The sequence below is a fragment of the Liolophura sinensis genome, chromosome 3, assembly GCF_032854445.1.
Source record: "Liolophura sinensis isolate JHLJ2023 chromosome 3, CUHK_Ljap_v2, whole genome shotgun sequence".
NCBI classification, from domain to species: Eukaryota; Metazoa; Mollusca; class Polyplacophora; order Chitonida; family Chitonidae; genus Liolophura; species Liolophura sinensis.
In genome coordinates, this window is record NC_088297.1 from 23,141,686 (window position 1) to 23,161,730 (window position 20,045).

Here is a 20,045-nt window from a genome sequence, read left to right on the forward strand (position 1 = left end):
GTCTTCAAACATGCTGTGGGTGACTTTTTTGTAGCCTCGCAAGTCTTGCACTGTGCCGACTAACTTCGCCCAAATAGGCTGGCTGGTCGTTTCCATCGCGGGAGATCCCATGATTATTCATTGTATTCGCTGTATACCTAATAAGAAATTTCTATAGCGGCCAGACCCTCCGCTGGGGGGGCTGGGGGCCTCTATTTTGTTCTGGGGAGGGCCCAGGGGGAGGGTGTGCCAGAACTCCTATTCTGTATACTACTCGTTCAGCGAATTTCAGGGGGAATAACTCTGGGCCGCTTGTTGACACGACTATAGACGGGGAACAGCCTTTGGCACTGCATGGCTAAACGAAGCCAACCTGTTTAAGTTGGTATAACCGAACACTCACTGAAGTATAAACACATGCCATATTTCGTACTATGAATGGTTCAATTTTCGATACATGAGACCCCTAGGTGAACTGCTTTCGCAGTGGCACAGCGAGTGCTACATAACCGTATGCCTCCAAGTTATCAGCTTATTTTTTGACCTATATGTTGCCTTACACGATTCTGCGGTCATATTCTCTGGATTTGGTGCCTTTTCTATGTAAATTGGAATAAAACAATAATTATTGGACATCATAGATGGCACTGTATTGCTCTTCTAAGCCCACTCACGTGTGTGGTAAAGTCCAGTTTTCCTACTTTTATTTTGCAGCAGTGAGACCAGCAACAAGGCGTAAGTATGGCATCCGCGGAGAAGGCTTTGCCGTATCATGTGACCTGGGCGCCAAACGAAGCCTTGCTGAAACTTATGGAAAGAACAGGATACACCATATGGCATAAAAAAGGGCAAAGAAAGTACGGCGGTCCACCTCCCGACTGGGAAAGCCCGCCTCCTTTAAAGGGTTGCGAACTTTACATCGGAGGTATTCCAAGAGACTGTTATGAAGACGAGCTTGTTCCAGTATTTGAGAAGATAGGGAAGATTTACGAACTGAAACTCATAATGAGCTACCTCTCTGGATCCCATAGAGGATATGGATTTGTTATATACACTAATGAAGAACACGCGAATCAAGCGGTAAAGGAGCTTAACAACTACGAAATTCGTAAAGGCCAGCTCTTGGGTGTTTGCAAATCTGCCGTAAGTCATGTAATTTCCACTATAGAAGCTTTATTGGTTGTCTCTTCGTTGCAAATTAAAACACATTTAATTGCCAATGTAGACAGCACCAGACGTCGGAAATATTGGTTGGTTAGTTGTAAAATTCACGAGTAGGTATCACAGTCCAAACAAATTTGACCAAATTTGAATTTATGTAAGCCGTTATTTGAAAAGTTATAATTGAACTAAAGTTTTTTGTATCAAAGGGGTATTTTGTGAGGGTGGATATGTGTAAAATGTTGCGTAACTTCTTGAAATTTCTTATCGTCTGCTCTTTCATTTTCTGTCACGAGAAGGTGGTGTGTGCGCGCGCGCGCGCAACATTTCTTACAACAAGTGATTTCTTTTGTGTGGGATGCTGCGGTAATAATTAATATGGTCACTTATGGCTTAAAAGCACTGATGCATCGTCATCTTGTCCATTAATATTGTGCATATTTGTATGACTGGAATAATATTTATGTTGTGCATATTTGTATTACAGAGGAGAGTTTTGTACGTGGGGAACCTTACGTCGAGAATTACAGAAGACAAAATTAGAGAGCTGTGCAGTCAAGTTGTGGGAAGAGACAATGTTGTGGAAAGAGTAAAGAAGATAAGAGGTTTTGCATTCATTCATTTTAGAGACAGAGATGATGCTATTATGGCCATGACTAAACTTAATGGTGAGAAAAATTATTTATTTTGGAGTTGTGTTGATTGGTTTTGGATAAATACAAAATGCATTAATGGAAGTATATTTCTTCTATCGGTAGGCGAATGTAGTTTTTGTGTGCATTTATAGAGTGTGATATATTTCCATTCTGATAGTTCTGTTTCTGATAAGTAAAAGTTCATTTTCGTTTGTCAGTCGCATGTGGCACATTATTATTTTTTAACTAGTTTTTCACTTGATTGATGTTTACAGAAAATTACATGATAGAATATCCACCAACATCTAAGGGAGAGTATTTGGAAAACATGCTAACTCGAGTAATTAAGATGAAACAGTGAATAACTGACACATCGCTTGCCTATAGGATGTTTAATACTCCAACTACGTACAGGAAGTGGCTCACAATTATGGGACAGACTTGCATATATTTACAGAAGAGCACATACAGTATAAATTCACACTTCAAAGCATAAGGTGTGGGCATTCTCTAGAATATTTGTTTGGATAAATTTCTGTATAAATTGGATTTTATGTTAGCATATTATTAACTTAATATCATCCCTCATTCAACATGGATGGGAAGGTCTGCCAGCAACCTGTGAATGGTTGTGGGTTTCCACCAGGCTCTGCCTGGTTTCCTCATGCTATAATGCTGTGATATATAAGTGATATATTCTTGAGTACAGCGTAAAAACGGGCCAATCAATAAATCATTCAGCATGAAAAGAAGCTGTTGAACATTAAATGATCAAATGTTTAAAAGAGGGGAGTTGTTTCAACAGTTACATGTAATAGGCTGAATATTGAACCCGAGCTCCCAGGACCATTTTGCCAGGAATTTTTTGAGAAAATAAGAAGTTTTCTTGGGAAAAACTCTAGGTAGACTGTATCTGGAACACTTTTTAACTGATGTGTAGCATTTGTACTACGTCCTCATTCTTTCAAGAAATAAAACTAAAGGAAGATCAAGGTGAGAAGGCATTATATAATAAGTCATATATATTTCTCTCTAGGAATGAATGTTGAAGGCACTTGCATTGAGGTTGTATGGGCAAAAGGAAGAAATCAGGTAAGAAATGATTTGGTCAATGTTACTGCCACATCGTGAAAGTCATCTCAAATGTGTAATTCAGGACAGCCCAGCGATCATCCTCTCCCATAGGTTAAGTTTGTCTGTAACATAGTATGTGAAGTAAACTGTGTTAAGTTGGAAGGGTTCAAATGTTTTCATATTGAGAGTTTGTGGAAGGTATTTGGTCGGGAACCGGGACCTGTCCACATTTTTCCCCCATCAGCTTTCTTTCACCATTGTAAACTCATCTGTCGTGTATGTGTGAAGTAAGCTTTGCATATAAACACCAAATTATTTATATATATTTATATCTGGTAAATAATTGAATTTTACTACTGATGAAAATTCTTTATTGCAGGCTAATCAGGACTGTCACTTGGATGAGGTTGATAGAGCATACAACAGAGGCCAGGAAGCATTGGAATCTTGGAAGCAGAAAGAAGTATCATATGTCAGGGTAAGAGTTCCTCATATGGTAGGACAGGGGGCTCTGTTATGTCAGGGTAAGAGTTCCTCGTATGTTAAGGTAGGGGGTTCTCATATATCTGTAGGGGGTTCTCATATATGTGGGTAGGAGGTTCTCATATGTCAGGGTAAGAGTTCCTCATATGTCAGGGTAGTGGGCTCTGTTATATCAGGGTAAGAGTTCCTCGTATGTCAGGGTAGTTGGCTCTTTTATGTCAGGGTAAGAGTTCCTCATATGTTAAGGTAGGGGGTTCTCATATATCTGGGTAGGAGGTTCTCATATGTCAGGGTAAGAGTTCCTCATATGTCAGGGTAGTGGGCTCTGTTATGTCAGGGTAAGAGTTCCTCATATGTTAAGGTAGGGGGTTCTCATATATCTGGGTAGGAGGTTCTCATATGTCAGGGTAAGAGTTCCTCATATGTCAGGGTAGTGGGCTCTGTTATATCAGGGTAAGAGTTCCTCGTATGTCAGGGTAGTGGGCTCTGTTATGTCAGGGTAAGAGTTCCTCGTATGTTAAGGTAGGGGGTTCTCGTATACCTGGGTAGGGGGTTCCCATATGTCAGGGTAAGAGTTCCTCATATGTTAGGGTAAGGGGTTCTCATATGTCAGCATAAGAGTTTCTGGTATGTAAGCATAGGGGTTTCAGATCCGGTATGCAAGGGTAGGGAATGCCACTGATGGCTTATGATGTTGAAATTTTCCAGTGTGTAGTAATATTGAAGGCTCATATGTGTAGTATAGTGCCTTAGCCTTTCGGGCAGTTGATTCAAAAATGATTAGAACTACATGCTAAAAATCTTTAATAATAACTTTTTTAATCGGTGTATAATACTATATTCAAGAATTGTCACATTATTCCACCACAATCAGGTTTATGGATGGAGGAAATTGGAGTAAGACCTGGATTTGTACATGAATTTATAGGTCAAGTGGAAGCAAGTCAGCTGTTCAACCGTTTGAGCGAATCTGCTTTTATGCATGCTTTGGTTGTATGACAAGTGTACTTGATACTGTGACAAATTTTTCAGGGCTATGGCTATGATTTTGATCCTAGTTACTCTCCACCATCGTTTTACAACCCGATGTCTCCACCACCCGCAAGGTAAGAACTATTTTGGCCTGAAATCCACAACTCTGTTCACCCAATATAAGAATACAGATGAGAATCCAGCACAGCAGATGATCTTGCAGTCAGAAAAGAGTTGTATTCTTGGAATTTTTATAAAAAATCGGTTAGCTTAGAACAATTTTTGAAGAATTAGGAGCATAGGTTGTCATATTCCACCGTGTGTGTCCAGTTTGTCTTTTTAATATCAGGGTTCTCAGAACTGTCAGATGCTCCGTCATTTGTGTGCTTCAGACCAGGGACAGGATATTTGTCTTTGGTTTTAAATCATTTCAGTTATGATCATCTAAGATGAAATCTTAGATAACCTAAGATTATATTTTACCTTATGATTTGTCTGTAATAACTGTAACTGTAAATAAGCATATGTAAGTGGGTTTTACAAAGTACAGTATTGTAGCTCTCCTGCTGATATGTTAATGGATACAGAGTACAGAGTGAGAACTAGAAAAATGACATGGGCAAGTCTACTTTGGAAACTGAAATCCAAAATGAGGTAATGACGGATTTCAGTTGGAAGGTGCTTCACATGGAGCAGAAATATTTGCAAGACTGTGCAAGGCATAGCTTTATTGAAAACAGGCGATTTTATTGAATGGTAGGGGCTTGCTTTTTGCCAAGAATTAATGTGAACTTCGTACCACCTGTGACCTGTATTCTTTAATTGTCACTCTGTAGCTTTCCATTCATCAGCATACATGTAGGAAAGGTACACTACCATATTTAGTGGTTTTGCCATTGTGGCTGATAGAGTCATTTGACGTGAAAGAAGTTGCATTTATGTGTTATCCATGCAATGTCCTAAAAAAAAAAAAACGTTCTATGAACTTCTTACATGTAAGTATACAAAGAAGCATTAAGTTTCATCAACCGAACCTTAATAGCTCAATATATTTGATTTTATGTGAACATCTCAGGAGGAAAAGCAGGAAGAAGAAACTTTAAGAAGGCTCAGTCACATAATTTTTACCATGAAATAGCTTGAATATTTGTGCTTTTTGTACTGTTAGCAGGGGGTTGGCAGAGCAAGGTCCCATGGGCATCAGAAGCCCTGTGGGAGGCCAAGGGATGATGAGTGGGTGGGGCTTTAGGAAACATCCAGCAGAGGTGTGTATCGTTGTCAATGCAGAAGGTTTCTGGTCCCATATCCCATTAAAAAGTTGCGCATTGCAACATATTCTGAAGCATGCTTAAAGGACTATGCAGTCATAAAATCTACAATCTGCCTACGCCGTACTAAAACACATGAACCGATTGTGCAATTAACCAGAAGGTGAGTTAGTTCAGTTTTGTTGAAGATGGGTGTTTGTTTAAACTTTGAAGTAACAGGTAACATACTTAGAAACTAATTCTTATCTAATATTTCCTATACATGTAATGAGTTTTGAATTAAATTTCGTTAATCAGGTGTGTTAATAGCCAAAAAAAAATTGGCTGTCTTGTTATCAATGAAAGTTGTCATAATGCAAGGCTCTGTGGTTAACCTTTGACCATGATTTTGTTTTGTGGAAGAATTTTTGTTTTACTAATTACCTTTAATTTATAGCCTGATTGCCCGAGTGAGGCTTCAGTAAATCAAGAGTGTCAAAAAGTGTATGCATGTAACGATGTTCACTATAGGTGCTCGATGACCTTTGCCAGAAGAATGGATGGGGAAGTCCTGTATACGAGCTTCAGTCTCCCATGGTAAGGGATGGAAGTGGTGCCCAACAGCTCTTTTTGTACAAGGTACTACCATAGGTTTCAACAAAATGTTGATAAGAAACTTGTTTGAAGAGATAAGAATCAAGTTTTTTTGCTGGAATGTAACTTTTTTTATACACTTAATCATGTCCATGTGTACCAGAAAGAATAAGAAGTAAATTATCTTATAAAAATAAATAAAAATAATTGATCTGAAGTAAATCGAAAAAAAAGAATTTCGTGGTTGTGATTTATACATGTATGAGTGTCATGTAGAAGTTGATGTTAGACATTTACATTGGTAATCTATGGTAAAGTACATTTGTCTTTCAGATCACCATACCAGCTCTCGGTACTCGGTTTCCAAATCCTAACCCATTTACCCCAATTAAACTGTGTTCTACTGTTGAGGAGGCAAAGGTTTTTGCAGCAGAGTACACTTTGATGCAGTTAGGTGTGCCTCTTGAAGGTAAAGTTAGTGTCCAGAGAAAAAAGGAAAGACAAACAAATGCTTCACAGCCCAAGCTCTACCCTTTTTCACTTATGATACATCATTTTATAAGTGGCCATTGTATGCTTTGATTTCTTCTTTCTTTCCTGAACCAGCTTTGCTTCTTGAAAGTTAATTTAAGAAAGTAAGAGCTATCTCATTTTACATGTTTGTAACAGTATATGAAAAGTATAAAAAAACTTCTTTACTGGATAATATGTAATAAGACATGCTGCAAAAACTTAATTGCTGAAAATTGCTATTCATAGCTGAGCTGTTTGCCGTTATGTAAGCACTTGTGACATGCATCAGGTATTCTGTGTCTTAGCAACTCGTTTGAAGAATGAATGGTTAAATACTCACATACATACATGCATGTGGTTACCCAAGTATATTTTGAATGAATATTAGCCAGGAAAGTAACTATTTGCATAACTAGAATTGTCAGAGTTTATTGTTTTGTGCTGCAGCCCTAGAGTACATTGGCCCACCATATCCTTACACCCAGCCCAGCTATGTCACCCACCCCGACCCACCTTCCAACAGATCATGTGAAAAGCCATGGATGGACCTAAGGTACATGTATATTGATCCGGCACTTCAATCTCTAAGACAATGGATATACATGTATAACTTGTACTTGATTAGGGCCTGGACACTAAACACCTGCCTAAACACGGCTCGCGTGAGAAAGGTTTGTATTATAATGTGCCATAATAAAGACCGCATATTGACCGGTCATGTTTTGTGCTATTAATTGAATGGCTGAAGTATTTGCGTCTTATAATATTGTTATTGATCGCCAAAAGTTTTCAAAACCAAGGTGCGTAAAAGCGGCCTTGCAGGAAAGTCAAAGCGCCGGAGCGACATCAGTGAGTCGCCAAACTTGGGGTTTAAGAAGCAAATTCGGAGCGAAGCTGTTGTTTCTTCACACACAGAAAAGTTATCATTTTGTCCAAGTATGTACCGAATAGTTTTGTTTGGTCGATTACATCTTGTGATCCCTGATCATCTGAACTACTGTGTGTAACTGACAGCCGTGTACATGGGCTTGACAGGCAAACATGACTTTTCACAAGGGTTTAATTCACCCGGCACAGAGAGTCATGTTTCACCAGATTGCTTCTATCTCCTGAAGTCTCAAAATGGCCGCCGTCGTATAAGTGAAATATTCTTGAGTACAGCGTAAAACACCAATCAAATAAATAAATAAATAAATAAATAAATCTCAGAATGGTTTGGATATAATGTTCTAGCCATTCTCTTGGTCCGCAGTTGTTTTGCTATGTGGTTTGAATCTTAAAGCATTGATGATAAGGCTCAAACATGTTTAGTATGGAGCGAAACATTTAGGACAGTTTTAACAAGGGGAATAAATCTGGGGGTGTAGTATCATGGTATAATGAGTTACTTCCCTTTGAATCTTATGGAGCAAAACATAGGAATGTCAGAGCTTTAATTCAATCAGGCGTTACTATATCACTGTAAAATGTTGAACATCTGGACATTGCTTTGGTTACTTAACCAGCTTCAATTTATGTTCTTTCTTATTTCAGTTTAAACATGGCAACTTCAAGATATCACTTGTTCGATCAGCCAGAAGAAATTGACTTCCTAGCCGTGTTCCTTGGAGCAGGAGGCGGAACCTGTGAGGACAATGGAAAATAAAAGAATCAAGAGAAAGGTCAATCCTACAAAACACACCTTTTGTGTGTTATGCAAGAATAATGGCGAGATGCTGTCGGTGTATGGTATGCACGTTTTGCAGGATGACTCCGGTCGTGTGACATGTCCAATCCTTTGGCGTTACACCTGTCCTATATGTGGGGCAGTCGGGGATAACGCACACACCGTCAAATACTGTCCCAACAACGTGAACCGAGAAAGGCAACTAAGGAATTACTTGAAACAAAGCTTCTTGGAATTAAAAGACGCAGTTCCAGCGCTCATACAACAGGAAAGGGTACCAAGAGTGGTTATATTGAAAAAAGCCACAGACCACATTCATGATTTAACTACGAAGCAAAATGTTATGTTGACAGAACTGCAAATACAGAGAGAGCGAATTAGCAGCTTATTGGAAAGCTGCGGTTACTACAGTGTTGAAAGCTTGTACATTACCTGTCGTCGTGCCCTTGTGTTCATGTGATTGTCATTGCAAGACGGAGAGGCGTGAAGCGATCACAGTTTGATACTTGGTTACCATTATTACCATGCCTTGCTGCCCAGCTTACCACAAGTGGTAGGGGTTTTACCACTAACAGGACTGACTGATTGTTTCATTATGTTGTGAACTCGTTTTGATTTTCATTTTGCAGAGGTATATATTTCCATTATTGAAGAGAAGTTGTTCTTTATGGTGCAATTTCATACATGCCCTACTTGGGTATTAGTGCTAACATTAACTGTATGGGACTTCGCTGCTCGCATTGATTTAACTGGAACTCTTTATCATCAAGCATTTGAAAGTTGTTGTTTTTGTTTGTTTCCATTTTCTTGCTGTTAAAAGATTCATCTTTTTTTTTACTATTTTTAATCCATTTAAGAAAACAGCTTGCATGACGTTTTCATTTTGCAAGAAGACTAGTTTTTGTGTAGCATTTTATTTTTTTTTCTTACGACAAACAGTGGCTGTGACTTTTTTTGAGTGCGAGACCCATGTACTGTGTACAGTTGACGTTTGTGTTGGAAAACCATTGTTGTATTTTAAATGGCTTGCTGTGAGCATTTCATTCCATTTTTGTCTCATGTTGAGGGTCTGTCCCTGTGAGTGTACATATCCAGGCAGCGAAATTTGGCGCGAACGAAACCGTCGGTCGCGCAACGGTTACGTGCGGTTCAATTTGGCTAACCGGAAAATCGGTTAGGCCAACTGTCCAACGAGAACGTCCTTAGAGTCAGTGTGCATTAGGTAACTACAGATAAACTGGACTGAACAGCTTTCATAATCACAACGCGGCCAGTATGGCAACGCGTCTAAAAATAGAAACATCGATTTCAGCCACAGCCAGCTGCCTGTGCTGGTCACATGGAAATGTAATCATTCATATATGCTTTACAGGCTTTGAGATAATACTCAAATTATTTATTTTGACTTATCTTTTCACGATCACGCAAGTAAATAAAACAAGGTTACCTTTTCATGTACATGTAGTTTAACTGCTACTCCAGCCCAAATTAGTCGAGTCTACCGTACAGATTGATGGAACCCTTACGGGACCTCACCGGCTGCGTTCTGATTTAGAGCACAGGCCTGTGACGCATAGGCCTGTGACGTCAAGGTCTCTCTTGGCCCTGTAGCGAGTATATATATATATATATATATATATATATATATATATATATATATATATATATATTACTGTGGTAAGACTCACACCACGTGCGTTGGAAACTGCGTTAATTATCAGTAATCAGGGATACCAAACTCACTCCCCAATACCGTAATGACACTTACTGGAAGTACTTAATGTTGGACTGGGCATATTGCAAACATATAAGCCTGTATAACGGAATTTCACGTAAAAATGTGCCACAGGAGTCAAGTACCAACCAGGCAACACACAACGTTGAAACACCGTGTGAGTGTAAAATTTCTCTTTCTTTTGTTCACCAACCTTACGGTATGAGCTGCTAGATATAGAAAAGAAAAACAAATATAACATTGAGCTGAATACTTCTATTAATGATCCAGAATGATGCCTGAAACATAAACCACGTAAACAATTAGCGTAACTGATCGGGTTGATAAACATACGTGGCGTAACCGAATGATCGGTTAGGCGAGGCGGAAAAGACGTAACCGATTTCTGGGTTTCGCCGGCAGGCGAAATTTCGCTGCCTGCATATCTGTGCATTTATCACCATTACTGGCCTCTGATTACAGATGTTTAGGAAACCACATCTGTACTAATAGAGCCAGACATTTTGACACCTGCTTTGACCTGTCTTTTCAAAGTCTAATTAGCTGTTCAGTGCAACCATTTATCATTTATTTTCAATATCATGTATTTATCATTTACACGTATGGGTTCTGTTAGGTTCCCCATAGCAAGTACTGCAAGTTTCTGTTGAAGATATTAGTATGTTTCGGTATATCCTTTCGTATTTCAGATTTTTGATAGAAAAGAATAAAACATTGAAAAAAAAAAAAAAAAAGAAATCTTTAATATAACCTGGTAGTTGTTTTCTCCTTCATGGTCATTTGGTTGTCTTGTATATATGTGTTAAGATTAGTTGATAAAGAGTGAGTGAGTGAGTGCTTGGGGTTTAACGTCGTACTCAACAATTTTTCAGTCATATGACGACGAAGGAATCATTAGGGTGCATGCACGTGTAATGTGCCTCCTTGTTGCAGGACGGATTTCCACCGCTCTTTTATTTAGTGCTGCATCACTGAGACGACGTACCGAAGGCAAGTAAGCCGCCCCGCCCGAGCCATTATACTGATACGGGTCAACCAGTCGTTGCACTATCCCCTTCATGCTGAACGCCAAGCGAGGAAGTTACAACTTCCTCTTTTAAAGTCTTAGGTGTGACTCGACCAAGGATTGATCCTGGATCTACCGGTCCCGAAGCGGACGCTCTAAGTTGATAAAGAATAATTGGATTTAACCGTTTAAGAAATGGCTGTTACATATCTTGCTTAAATATGTGGATGTTGGTGAAAATACAGATGCTGAAAATATGTGCGAAATACCATCACATTGATCTCCTCCAAGTTTCTTATAAGCTTCGAGATTTTCTGATCCAAGAGTAGACAACTGGGTCGTCAGTGGACCCTTGAGTTCATTCCAGCCTATTATCCAACCTTTTGACGTAGCCGGTCAGCCAGCCTGACAAACCACATACTACAGTACACAAGGCAATGCCCTACTCTGCTCTGTTCTGCTCAGTGTTGGCGCGAACGGAGACAGAGCGCGGACTCAACGACACCCCAGACTCTGCTCCTCAAAACGACAAGTTCGCAACGCTCTATATTACTGGGGTTTTTGATCGAGAGTGCACTTTTGGCGGGGTGTTACTAAAAACCATTTCTTTTATGGCCATATAAGTTCTATTTGTGCTTCGACCGAGATTTATACTTCTGATCTGGAAATTCACAGAATTGTGCTGGGCTGAAATTTGCACTTTCTTATCGTACCTTTCTGGGACCGATTCTCCGCCTTACTGTACCGGGTGCTTTATCTGCTTAACAATTCGGGGAATCAGCTTCCGGCCAGCTTTCGATTTTCTGACAAAGTAAAATAAACAAATTTCGGTCTAGCAATTGTTCCCCGTTCAAATCCTCCAGTGTGTACACAGCAGGCTGTCGAGGGTGGGAACGAACAATGCGGAACATTTCCGTGCTCCAATTCGGGAGGTATGATTTTTCGAATTTCCCTTTCACTTTACTGATACGCACTAGATCACCGGCCCGATAACGGTGGACCGAGCGTTTGGTTGTGGGTGAACCGTACAAGACTTGCCGGACTTCCTTCTGGTTCTGGGAGGTGACGTCGATAGGGGCTCGTCGTATGCTTCGGTGGTAGGCTTGATTGTAACCGCGGACCAGCGCCGGTAAGGCGTCCAGGTATCGCCGAGTGTTGTGAGCGGTGAAATATTTGTACATGCGACCTTTCAAAGTGCGGTTGAACCGTTCTACCACGCAGGCTTTGGTTTCGTTAAACGTGTGAAAGAAAAACACCCCGTTGTCCTTTAAAAAGGCTTGAAACGGTCTGTTCAGAAACTCTTCCCCCTCGTCCGTTTGCAGGTACAACGGTCGGCGACCCGTCTTGAAAATCTGTTGAAACGCCTCGATCAAACGAGCCCCGGTTTTGGCCCGGAGTGGCATCACCCAGGCGTACTTGGAGAGGACATCGATGCAGGTCAGTAGGTAACGGCTGTTGTCATTCTCTTTGGCGAACGCTGCCATGTCGACCGGGTCCGCCTGCCACTGACTGTCAATATCCCCAACCACCACTTGCTACGCGGGTAATGGCGGCGTGCAGGTCGGTGGAGTGTGTACGTGCCCTGCTGAGCCAGCCAAGCCGACACACGGGTTCGACTCACTTTGAGTCCCCGTTGTCGAGCTGCCTTGAGCAAGGGTTGAACCCCGCTGTAAACCGCTGGACTGTCCGGGTTATAATACAAAGCATGGAGAGCAGTATCGATCGGGTTTAAACCACAACCCGGCGTCACTGATTTTTTTTTCGCCGTCCGTTGATGCGATTGACGCGAGTGGTGCGAGTGAGGCGAGGCATAGTCCGACACGTCGTCCTTGCTGCTTGGTGTCTGTGAGTAATGAGTGAACCCGCCCCAGACCGCCTACATATAGTATAGTAGAGTATAGTATAGTATCCATGTTTGGGTGTAGTAGTATACAGAATAGGAGTTCTGGACCACCCTCCCCCTGGGGCCCTCCCCAGAACAAAATAGAGGCCCCAGCCCCCAGCGGAGGGTCTGATGGCTATCGAAATTTCTTATTAGAGAGACACCGCCACTAGGCATACGGTAATATTGCACAACGGCGCGTACAATGAGGAATCACCAAAAAAAGCACGAGCACTACGGGAGGAGTATGAGGCGCTCTTAGGCGTGCGGCCTAGGTACCCACGGTCACGCATTGTCTTGGAAGAATTGCAGGGGTTCCTCGACAGGTATAAAACGACAGGGAAGGAAGACAACATGCCAAAGAGTCTCAATAATTGCCGGTGGCTTCTCATCGGCTCTACAGAGCTCTGTGGTAAGAGTTGTCTGGGGGAGTACTGCGGCTTCCACCTATACCGTCTGCGGAAGGGTCCTAGCACCCAGCCATGTATTGGCTGTGGTCGGGGAGTTAAAACCTGATTTCAGCTTTGCGGGGCCTGCGGATATAATAATGTCCAGACGCGTGAAAGGCAGCAGAGGTACAAGGCTTTCTTGGACAAGTTCAAACAGCTGGTGGCTATCGAAATTTCATATTAGAGAGACACCACCACAAGGCATGTGATGATATTGCACAACGACGAATACAAACGGCTATCGAAATTTCATATTGGATAGGCACCGCCACTAGGCATACAATGAAACATCATCAAAAAGCACAAGCACTACGGGAGGAGTTTGAGACGCTCCTAGGTGTGCGGCCCAAGTACCCACGGTCCCGCATTGCCTTGAAAGAACTGCAGGGGATCCTCTACAGGTATAAAACGGCTGTGGCTGAGTTGAAGCGGCTGCAAGACAGCAAGAACTCCCGAAGTAACGAGGAGTTGAAGTAAGACGTCAAGAACCCCCTCAGTAACGAGGAGTTGAAGCAAGACGTCAAGAACCTCCTCAGTAACGAGGAGTTGGATGAATTGCTAGGCGAAAAGAAACTAGAATTCATTAACACCGGCAGGGCTATAAGGAATCTCCTCCGGGCCTGGCATATGGGCGTACCCGAAGGCATTTGGACGGACCCAGTAGCCTTCTTAGAAGAAATTCGACCTATTATTCGCCAGAAGCTAGAAGAAGAGATCCTAGCACTCAACGGGGTTCAATTCCAACTAGGCCTCAGGGTTCAGTTGCGAAAGAGCAACGCCGATGGCAGTGAAGAGTTTACCAGCCCAGTACTTCACAACTAACAGGAGGCCCTCTTAGAGGCCGGTGACATTGACGGGGCTCTAGAAAATGCGTTCCCCACCATCCAGGAGGTGCTAGAAAAATGGACACAGCGAGGGTCAGGGTGGGTTGTCAATAACGTGCAAACACTCTGGCTTGACATTGCAAGGTATCAGCCACTGAGAGGCGGGTCCTACATCCCCCTACCCGCAGCTGTGAGTAACAAGAAAGCAGTCATCGGTGTGAAGAACAAAGACGACGACTGCCTCCGATGGGCACTCCGGTCTGCCTTATTTCCAGCCGCCGGGCACCCTCATAGACCAACAAAGTACCCCACCAATGATGGTCTTGACTTTGGGGGAATCGACACCCCCACGCCCATCTCCTAAAGTGGAGGAAAAGAACGACCTCGCCATCAACGTGTTCGGGTGGGACAAGGGCGTGATCGTGCACCGCCTCAGCAAGAAGCTCGGCGACATGCCGCGAATCAATCTGCTGCTGATTGGGAAGGCAGGCAATTTCCATTATACGTGGATAAAAGACCTCAACCGTCTCCTGTTCCAAGAAAGTAAGGCACACCATTGCAAACACCTCTGCGAGCGCTGCCTACACGGTTACACAAGGGAGGATCTTCTCAAGGCGCATAAGCCGGAAGGTGGAAATCCCCCAGGAGGGGAAAAACAAGTTCACCTTTCAGAACCACCACAAACAGCTACCGGCTCCGTTCATCATATATGCCGACTTCGAGGCTCTGACCAGAAAGGTTGAAGGCCCGCCGCCGTCACCTACAGAGAGCAGCACTCAAAAGACTCAGCACCACGAGCCCTGCAGTTACTGCTATGTTGTGGTGCGTTGCGACGGCCGCACAAAACGCCCCGTGGAATACAGAGGCCCTAACGCGACGGAACACTTCCTCAGAGCTCTCCAACAGGAGGAGCGGGAAATCAAAAATGTCCTAGCCAACCCTATAGCCATGAATGCGCGGGGCGGCAGATCGCCGAATGCATGAATCGTCTGCGCCCCAAGATGTACTCCATTCTGGAGGCAGGTGGAGCCAACATTAAGAAGGCCAAGGGCGTGAAAAAGGGAGTTGTGGCCCTCTTCGAGAAAAAGATCTTCCGACACGGTATGGACGTGCTGCGATCAGAGCGCCACCATATCTATGGGCAGCACTTGAATAAGTTCTCACTGTCCCCCTTCGATAGTAAGCGCTGGATCGCCGAATATGGTTTCCACACCTTGGCTTATGGCTATGCGCCTCCTTGACGGCAGGATGGGACTTCGAGGAACTACCGTGGAACGCCATCCGGGGGAAGTTGAGTATCAGGGGGCACTATAAGCAACTCCTCACGAACGAATCCCCATCGTGGACCATCCGACGTATCGTCCAGATAGAACAGCAGTCCAATAGGCCTTGTGACAGAGCGCCCAAGCCGATATATCTCTAGAGACCAGACAGGATCGGTCGCGCGACGGCGGTCGCCCTCCAACTCTCCAGGCTGATAGAGATAACGAACGCCAACACCCTCAGGGATCTTCCGCTCATTAAGTCCAACAGAACGACCTGGAACCGTCGAGAAAGGCCTATGGGGCACCCCTTTTGCCTTGATGGCGTCTTTTTGCTTTTTACCGATCAGTCTCGTTGTCTCGTTATTCAGAGCGGCCACAACAGATGGCAGCCGAGCCACCCATTCAATAGACCGGTGTTTGGGAGGAAGGCGCATCTCCTTGGCGTACTGATGTCCAAAGAGCCGCTCAGCCAGAGTACGGTTGAAACGCTCCACTATGCCTTGGTCTCGGTAGATATCCACGCGGCCTCGGCGGACTGTGACATCGTGTTTGGCCAGCAGTTGGCTCACCGCACCCATAAACTCGCGCCCAGGGTCAACTTATAGAAGCTTCGGCCATCGAAGGGGAGCCCTCTTGTAAATGCAAGAGAGAGCATCAGCGACTTCTTTGGAATCTTTAGTAGCCAGAGGTTCCGCCTCCTTGTAGCAAGAAGCGACCTCAGGGTTAGACAGTATCCATCGCCGTCGGTACGCCTCGTTATGCTTAAGAGTGGGGCACAGGATCACAATGTGATGAAAGAAACCGCGGAAAGGACCCTCAAGCAGGTCCAGCACGAAGACTGTTTTGCCGCAGTTCGTCTGCCCACAGATAATTGCGCAGTGGGCGTCATCAATAAAGCGCGTTAACGAATCTACCATTCTGGATGTGCAGCATTGCGTCCATAATCACATAGAGATATAGTCTACCCACAGATAATCGCGCAGTGGGCGTCATCAATAAAGCGCGTTAACGAATCTACCATTCTGGATGTGCAGCATTGCGTCCATAATAACATAGAGATATACGTTCAACACGCCGGGATCTTCTCTCTCTTTTGTCACCTGTATCGTAATCCCCTCGCTGGCGTTCTGAACGCGCCTCCCACTGCCATGCAGCTCGTCATCGTCGCTTGGCCGAAGGTCAAGACAGAAGGCGTGCTTGTGGGTCAAGAACTCTTCATGGGAGACGTCTGCCAGGCCTAAGTCTTTTACGACCCGGCCACCTCAGGGTCCCGCTTCTTAAGGGGTGAGCTGGCGAAGAACCTCTGGACCTCGCCCCATTGCTGGTACGCCCGCATGCCCTGGCTGTACAGCTGATTGTGGATCCCTTCTATTGTGAATTCTACTTTGGTGATCTTCGGGTTGTAGAAGGATTCCGACCTCCTCCCCCACGGGGTTCTTTTAGCCTCGAACAGCATGAGGATGCCCTTCATTGCTCTCGCTGGAGTGTTCAGGTTTATGTTCCAGAGAGTATCAGACTTGTCCTTAACAAACTTTCGGTGGCGGAGGACGCGATCATACAGAATAGAGACGCCCCCTGAAAACTGGGTGCGGATCTGTCTAGCGAGCTCCTCATCGTTGACCATATCGAACTCCAGGCTGATGTTGTCGATGGTGTAAGTCGTGGTAGAATGGCATGTGGCCATCTAGAAGCTCAAAGTCTAGCGGGATGTGGAACCGGCTGGCAAAGGCGCGAGCGATGGCTTTTTCTCCAGCATTGTCGTCACTTGCGTCCTCCGCTCCGACTCGAAGTTTAGGCATGTTTTCGCTGCCGATGCCTTGGTAGGCCGCATTCCTCCGTTCGTTTTTGGTCAGCCAGAAGTCGCCGTAGCAATGAAACACATCATAGTCGTCGATAGACATTACCTCATTCCCGCTTATTCTGATCGTGGTTTTCTTGACTACTGGGCGTCCGAGATTCCCGACCACTGTGGCGTTCGGGTGGGATGAATTGATCGTGATCGAGAAGGCCAAGCGCACGGTGCTGGGCACAATGACGTCATTTGGGCCGAGGTTGGGGAAGCGGACCAAGAGTTGTTGATTCTGGTCGATCGTACTCGGGTTGTTGGCGACGACTAAGGACTGCCGTACACTTGTGTCCGTATGCATCCATTGTGTGTATTGAAGGTATACCTTGCAATGCTCAATACGAGGATTATGGTATACTTTGACGTTGATGATCCGTTCGAAGCCCAAGAGGACAATGCCCAAGAGGACTACGCCAAAGACGACGTCGTCGAACAGACCCCTCTCTTTACAGGTGATGTTGTTCCCAAGGCAGCAATATTGGGTACGATCTACGAAGCCCAAAAACCAAGGTTGGTCCAGAACGCCGTGATGTCTTATTACAAAATCATGGCGAAGGATGCTTGGTATCCCGACTCCCCCCCCCCCCCCCCCTCACTCCGTTTTAGCGAAGAAAATAAGTTTATACTTGTCAATGGGCGTCTGCGACTCGTGAATTACCCAGAACTGGAACTCACCAACGAAAAGAATGGCGAACCGCTAGCCCTCACAACAATCGCCCGGAGAGGAGGAGGGAGAAGGACTGTTACGAGTGTGGATGGGCTGGGTTTTGTAGACTGGAATGGAAAAAGCAGAGTAAAAAACAGAAAACAGCTATCGTTGCATCCGCAGCAGTTGCAGCCCTGGAGACAGCGAGTTCAGAACTCTGTGCCGCGGCCGCCGAGGCAGATACCTTGGAGCTGAAGGATTTAAACCAAGCAGCAAAAAAGGTCGCTGATGCAGTCCACACACTGGAAACAAGCTTGACGGATAGTGAGGTCGGGCGGGTTATTGAAACGATGAACAACACTCCTCTTCCCATACAAGAGATGAACGACCCTCCTCTTCCCATGGGAGAACTTCTGGGGCTTAACAAGGCACTGCAGACCTTGGAAGGCGAACACGCGTATAACAACGCCAGGCTGTCAAAATTAGATATGGAAATCGCAGAAGAAAAACAGAAGTTGGGAGAGGCCCCTAATGATGATAATAATAAAGACTTGCGGAGGCGGATCGAAGCCCGGATAAAACATCTCGAGGACGATAGGGTGAACCGCCTCGAAGCAACCTCTTTAACGGCTGAAGCCCTGCGTACGCAAATACACGCATCAAGCAGACGATCGATCGCATCCTACACAAGGATACCACTCTGGCCGAGCGCGTCCGCACCCTCTTCCGGGAGCAGGGAATAACAGTGGTCTCCATTCTCACGGCATTTGGGATGGCGATCTCGACACTGGGGCTAGCGATAAAGTTGGCGCTGACTGGCGGGTCCGGCGGGGGCATCCAGCCAACACCACCTCCACCCGACGGGCGTGGTCTCAAAGAATGGGTGAAAAACCATCTCCAGTCCCTGGCGCGCGGCCTTGGCAAGCTGGCTGGGAAGGCTGCCGCTGCGATTCCGGGTATTATTGGCAGTATCGTGTCCTGGCTACTGAACCTTCTCGGGAAAGCAGCTGGGTGGCTGGCCGATAATGTCTGGGCTCTAGTCATCGCAGTAGGTAGCCTAATGCTCGTGGCTGTTCGCAATTATTTAACGCATAGTCGCAGAAGCAGTAAGCCGATACCAACCCCAGCGACGACGATGGCTGTCTTCTCCGCATCGTGATTCTTTAGGGGTTCGGCGGCGGTGGGTGGTGGGACGCTTTCTTGTGGCTCAACGAGGGAAGGTGGTGGGACGCGTTCTTGCAGCTTAACGTGGGAAGGTGGTGGGATGCTTTCTTGTGGCTTAACGATTCCGTGGAAAGGTGCGCGCTTGTGCAAAGTGGGCGGTACTTTAGCGTTCACACCCTCATTGGCGCCTAGCTTCTGGTCCTCTGTGGCCACGACGATTTTGTTGTTGTAGTTCGCCACATGGCCGATCTGCAGAAGCATGTCGCTGGGGGCCATACATAGGCCTATGCCATACAGAAAGTCTACAGCGCTCCCGGCATACTGTAGCACGTTCTGGTAGCGTTTGATAGCAGACGGAAGGTCGATCGAAGAGGAAATAGCGTCTTCAACGTTCGCGGCAAACTGTTTTTGCGCGTCGAAGGCTGTGCCCGTGCCTAGAATACGCGCCCTTGTTTGCGCTTGGGCGCCTAGAAAAGCCCACACGTATGTCCGGATGGAATCGTTTAGGCGCTCTACGCCCGGCTGCGTGAATCCTTGGGATTTGTCGGCAATGAGCGACGCCCAAGCCTCCTCGGCGTCCTGCTAGATGTAGTCGACGTGGAGCGCTGTAGGCTTTCTAGAGAACGACATCCTGCTCTGATCGAAGGTCCCATCGCCAACGGGGCTGTAACCCGTTCTCGTGATATAGCAATATGCCACTCCGAGGCCGTGATTCACCCCCCTGCGCCTCCAGTCTGTGTGCTTATCTACGCGGAATTCCCTACAAATCCTCTCATAGGCCCTCTCGTCGTGGGGGTTTTTGAATGCCGCCCACGCTCTGTCTTGCGGCAGTTGGGCCTGGATCTCTTCCAAGATCCGCCTAACTTGGTAATACACATGGAACGTGTACAGAGCCCTTATTTGT

At 45.0% G+C, this 20,045-nt stretch overlaps 2 protein-coding genes across 4 annotated transcripts; both read left to right on the forward strand.

The window, feature by feature from the left end:
- The first annotated feature begins 720 nt into the window (after positions 1-720).
- On the forward strand, positions 721-1,779 carry LOC135463476 (RNA-binding protein 47-like). Its single transcript, XM_064740734.1, has 2 exons — positions 721-1,122; positions 1,768-1,779. Exons 1-2 carry the CDS (start codon positions 721-723, stop codon positions 1,777-1,779), a joined length of 414 nt encoding a protein of 137 aa, XP_064596804.1.
- On the forward strand, positions 1,658-9,858 carry LOC135463747 (APOBEC1 complementation factor-like). 3 transcript variants are annotated; one of them, XM_064741168.1, is made up of 9 exons: positions 1,658-1,808; positions 2,812-2,867; positions 3,229-3,327; positions 4,365-4,438; positions 5,473-5,569; positions 6,083-6,190; positions 6,479-6,614; positions 7,106-7,329; positions 8,192-9,858. In XM_064741168.1, exons 1-9 carry the CDS (start codon positions 1,787-1,789, stop codon positions 8,243-8,245), a joined length of 870 nt encoding a protein of 289 aa, XP_064597238.1. In that variant the 5' UTR covers positions 1,658-1,786; the 3' UTR covers positions 8,246-9,858. The 3 variants fall into 3 exon arrangements, with proteins under 3 accessions (XP_064597238.1, XP_064597240.1, XP_064597239.1); XM_064741170.1 differs by having other exon boundaries at positions 7,106-7,211; XM_064741169.1 differs by having other exon boundaries at positions 6,479-6,599.
- Positions 9,859-20,045: the final 10,187 nt, after the last annotated feature.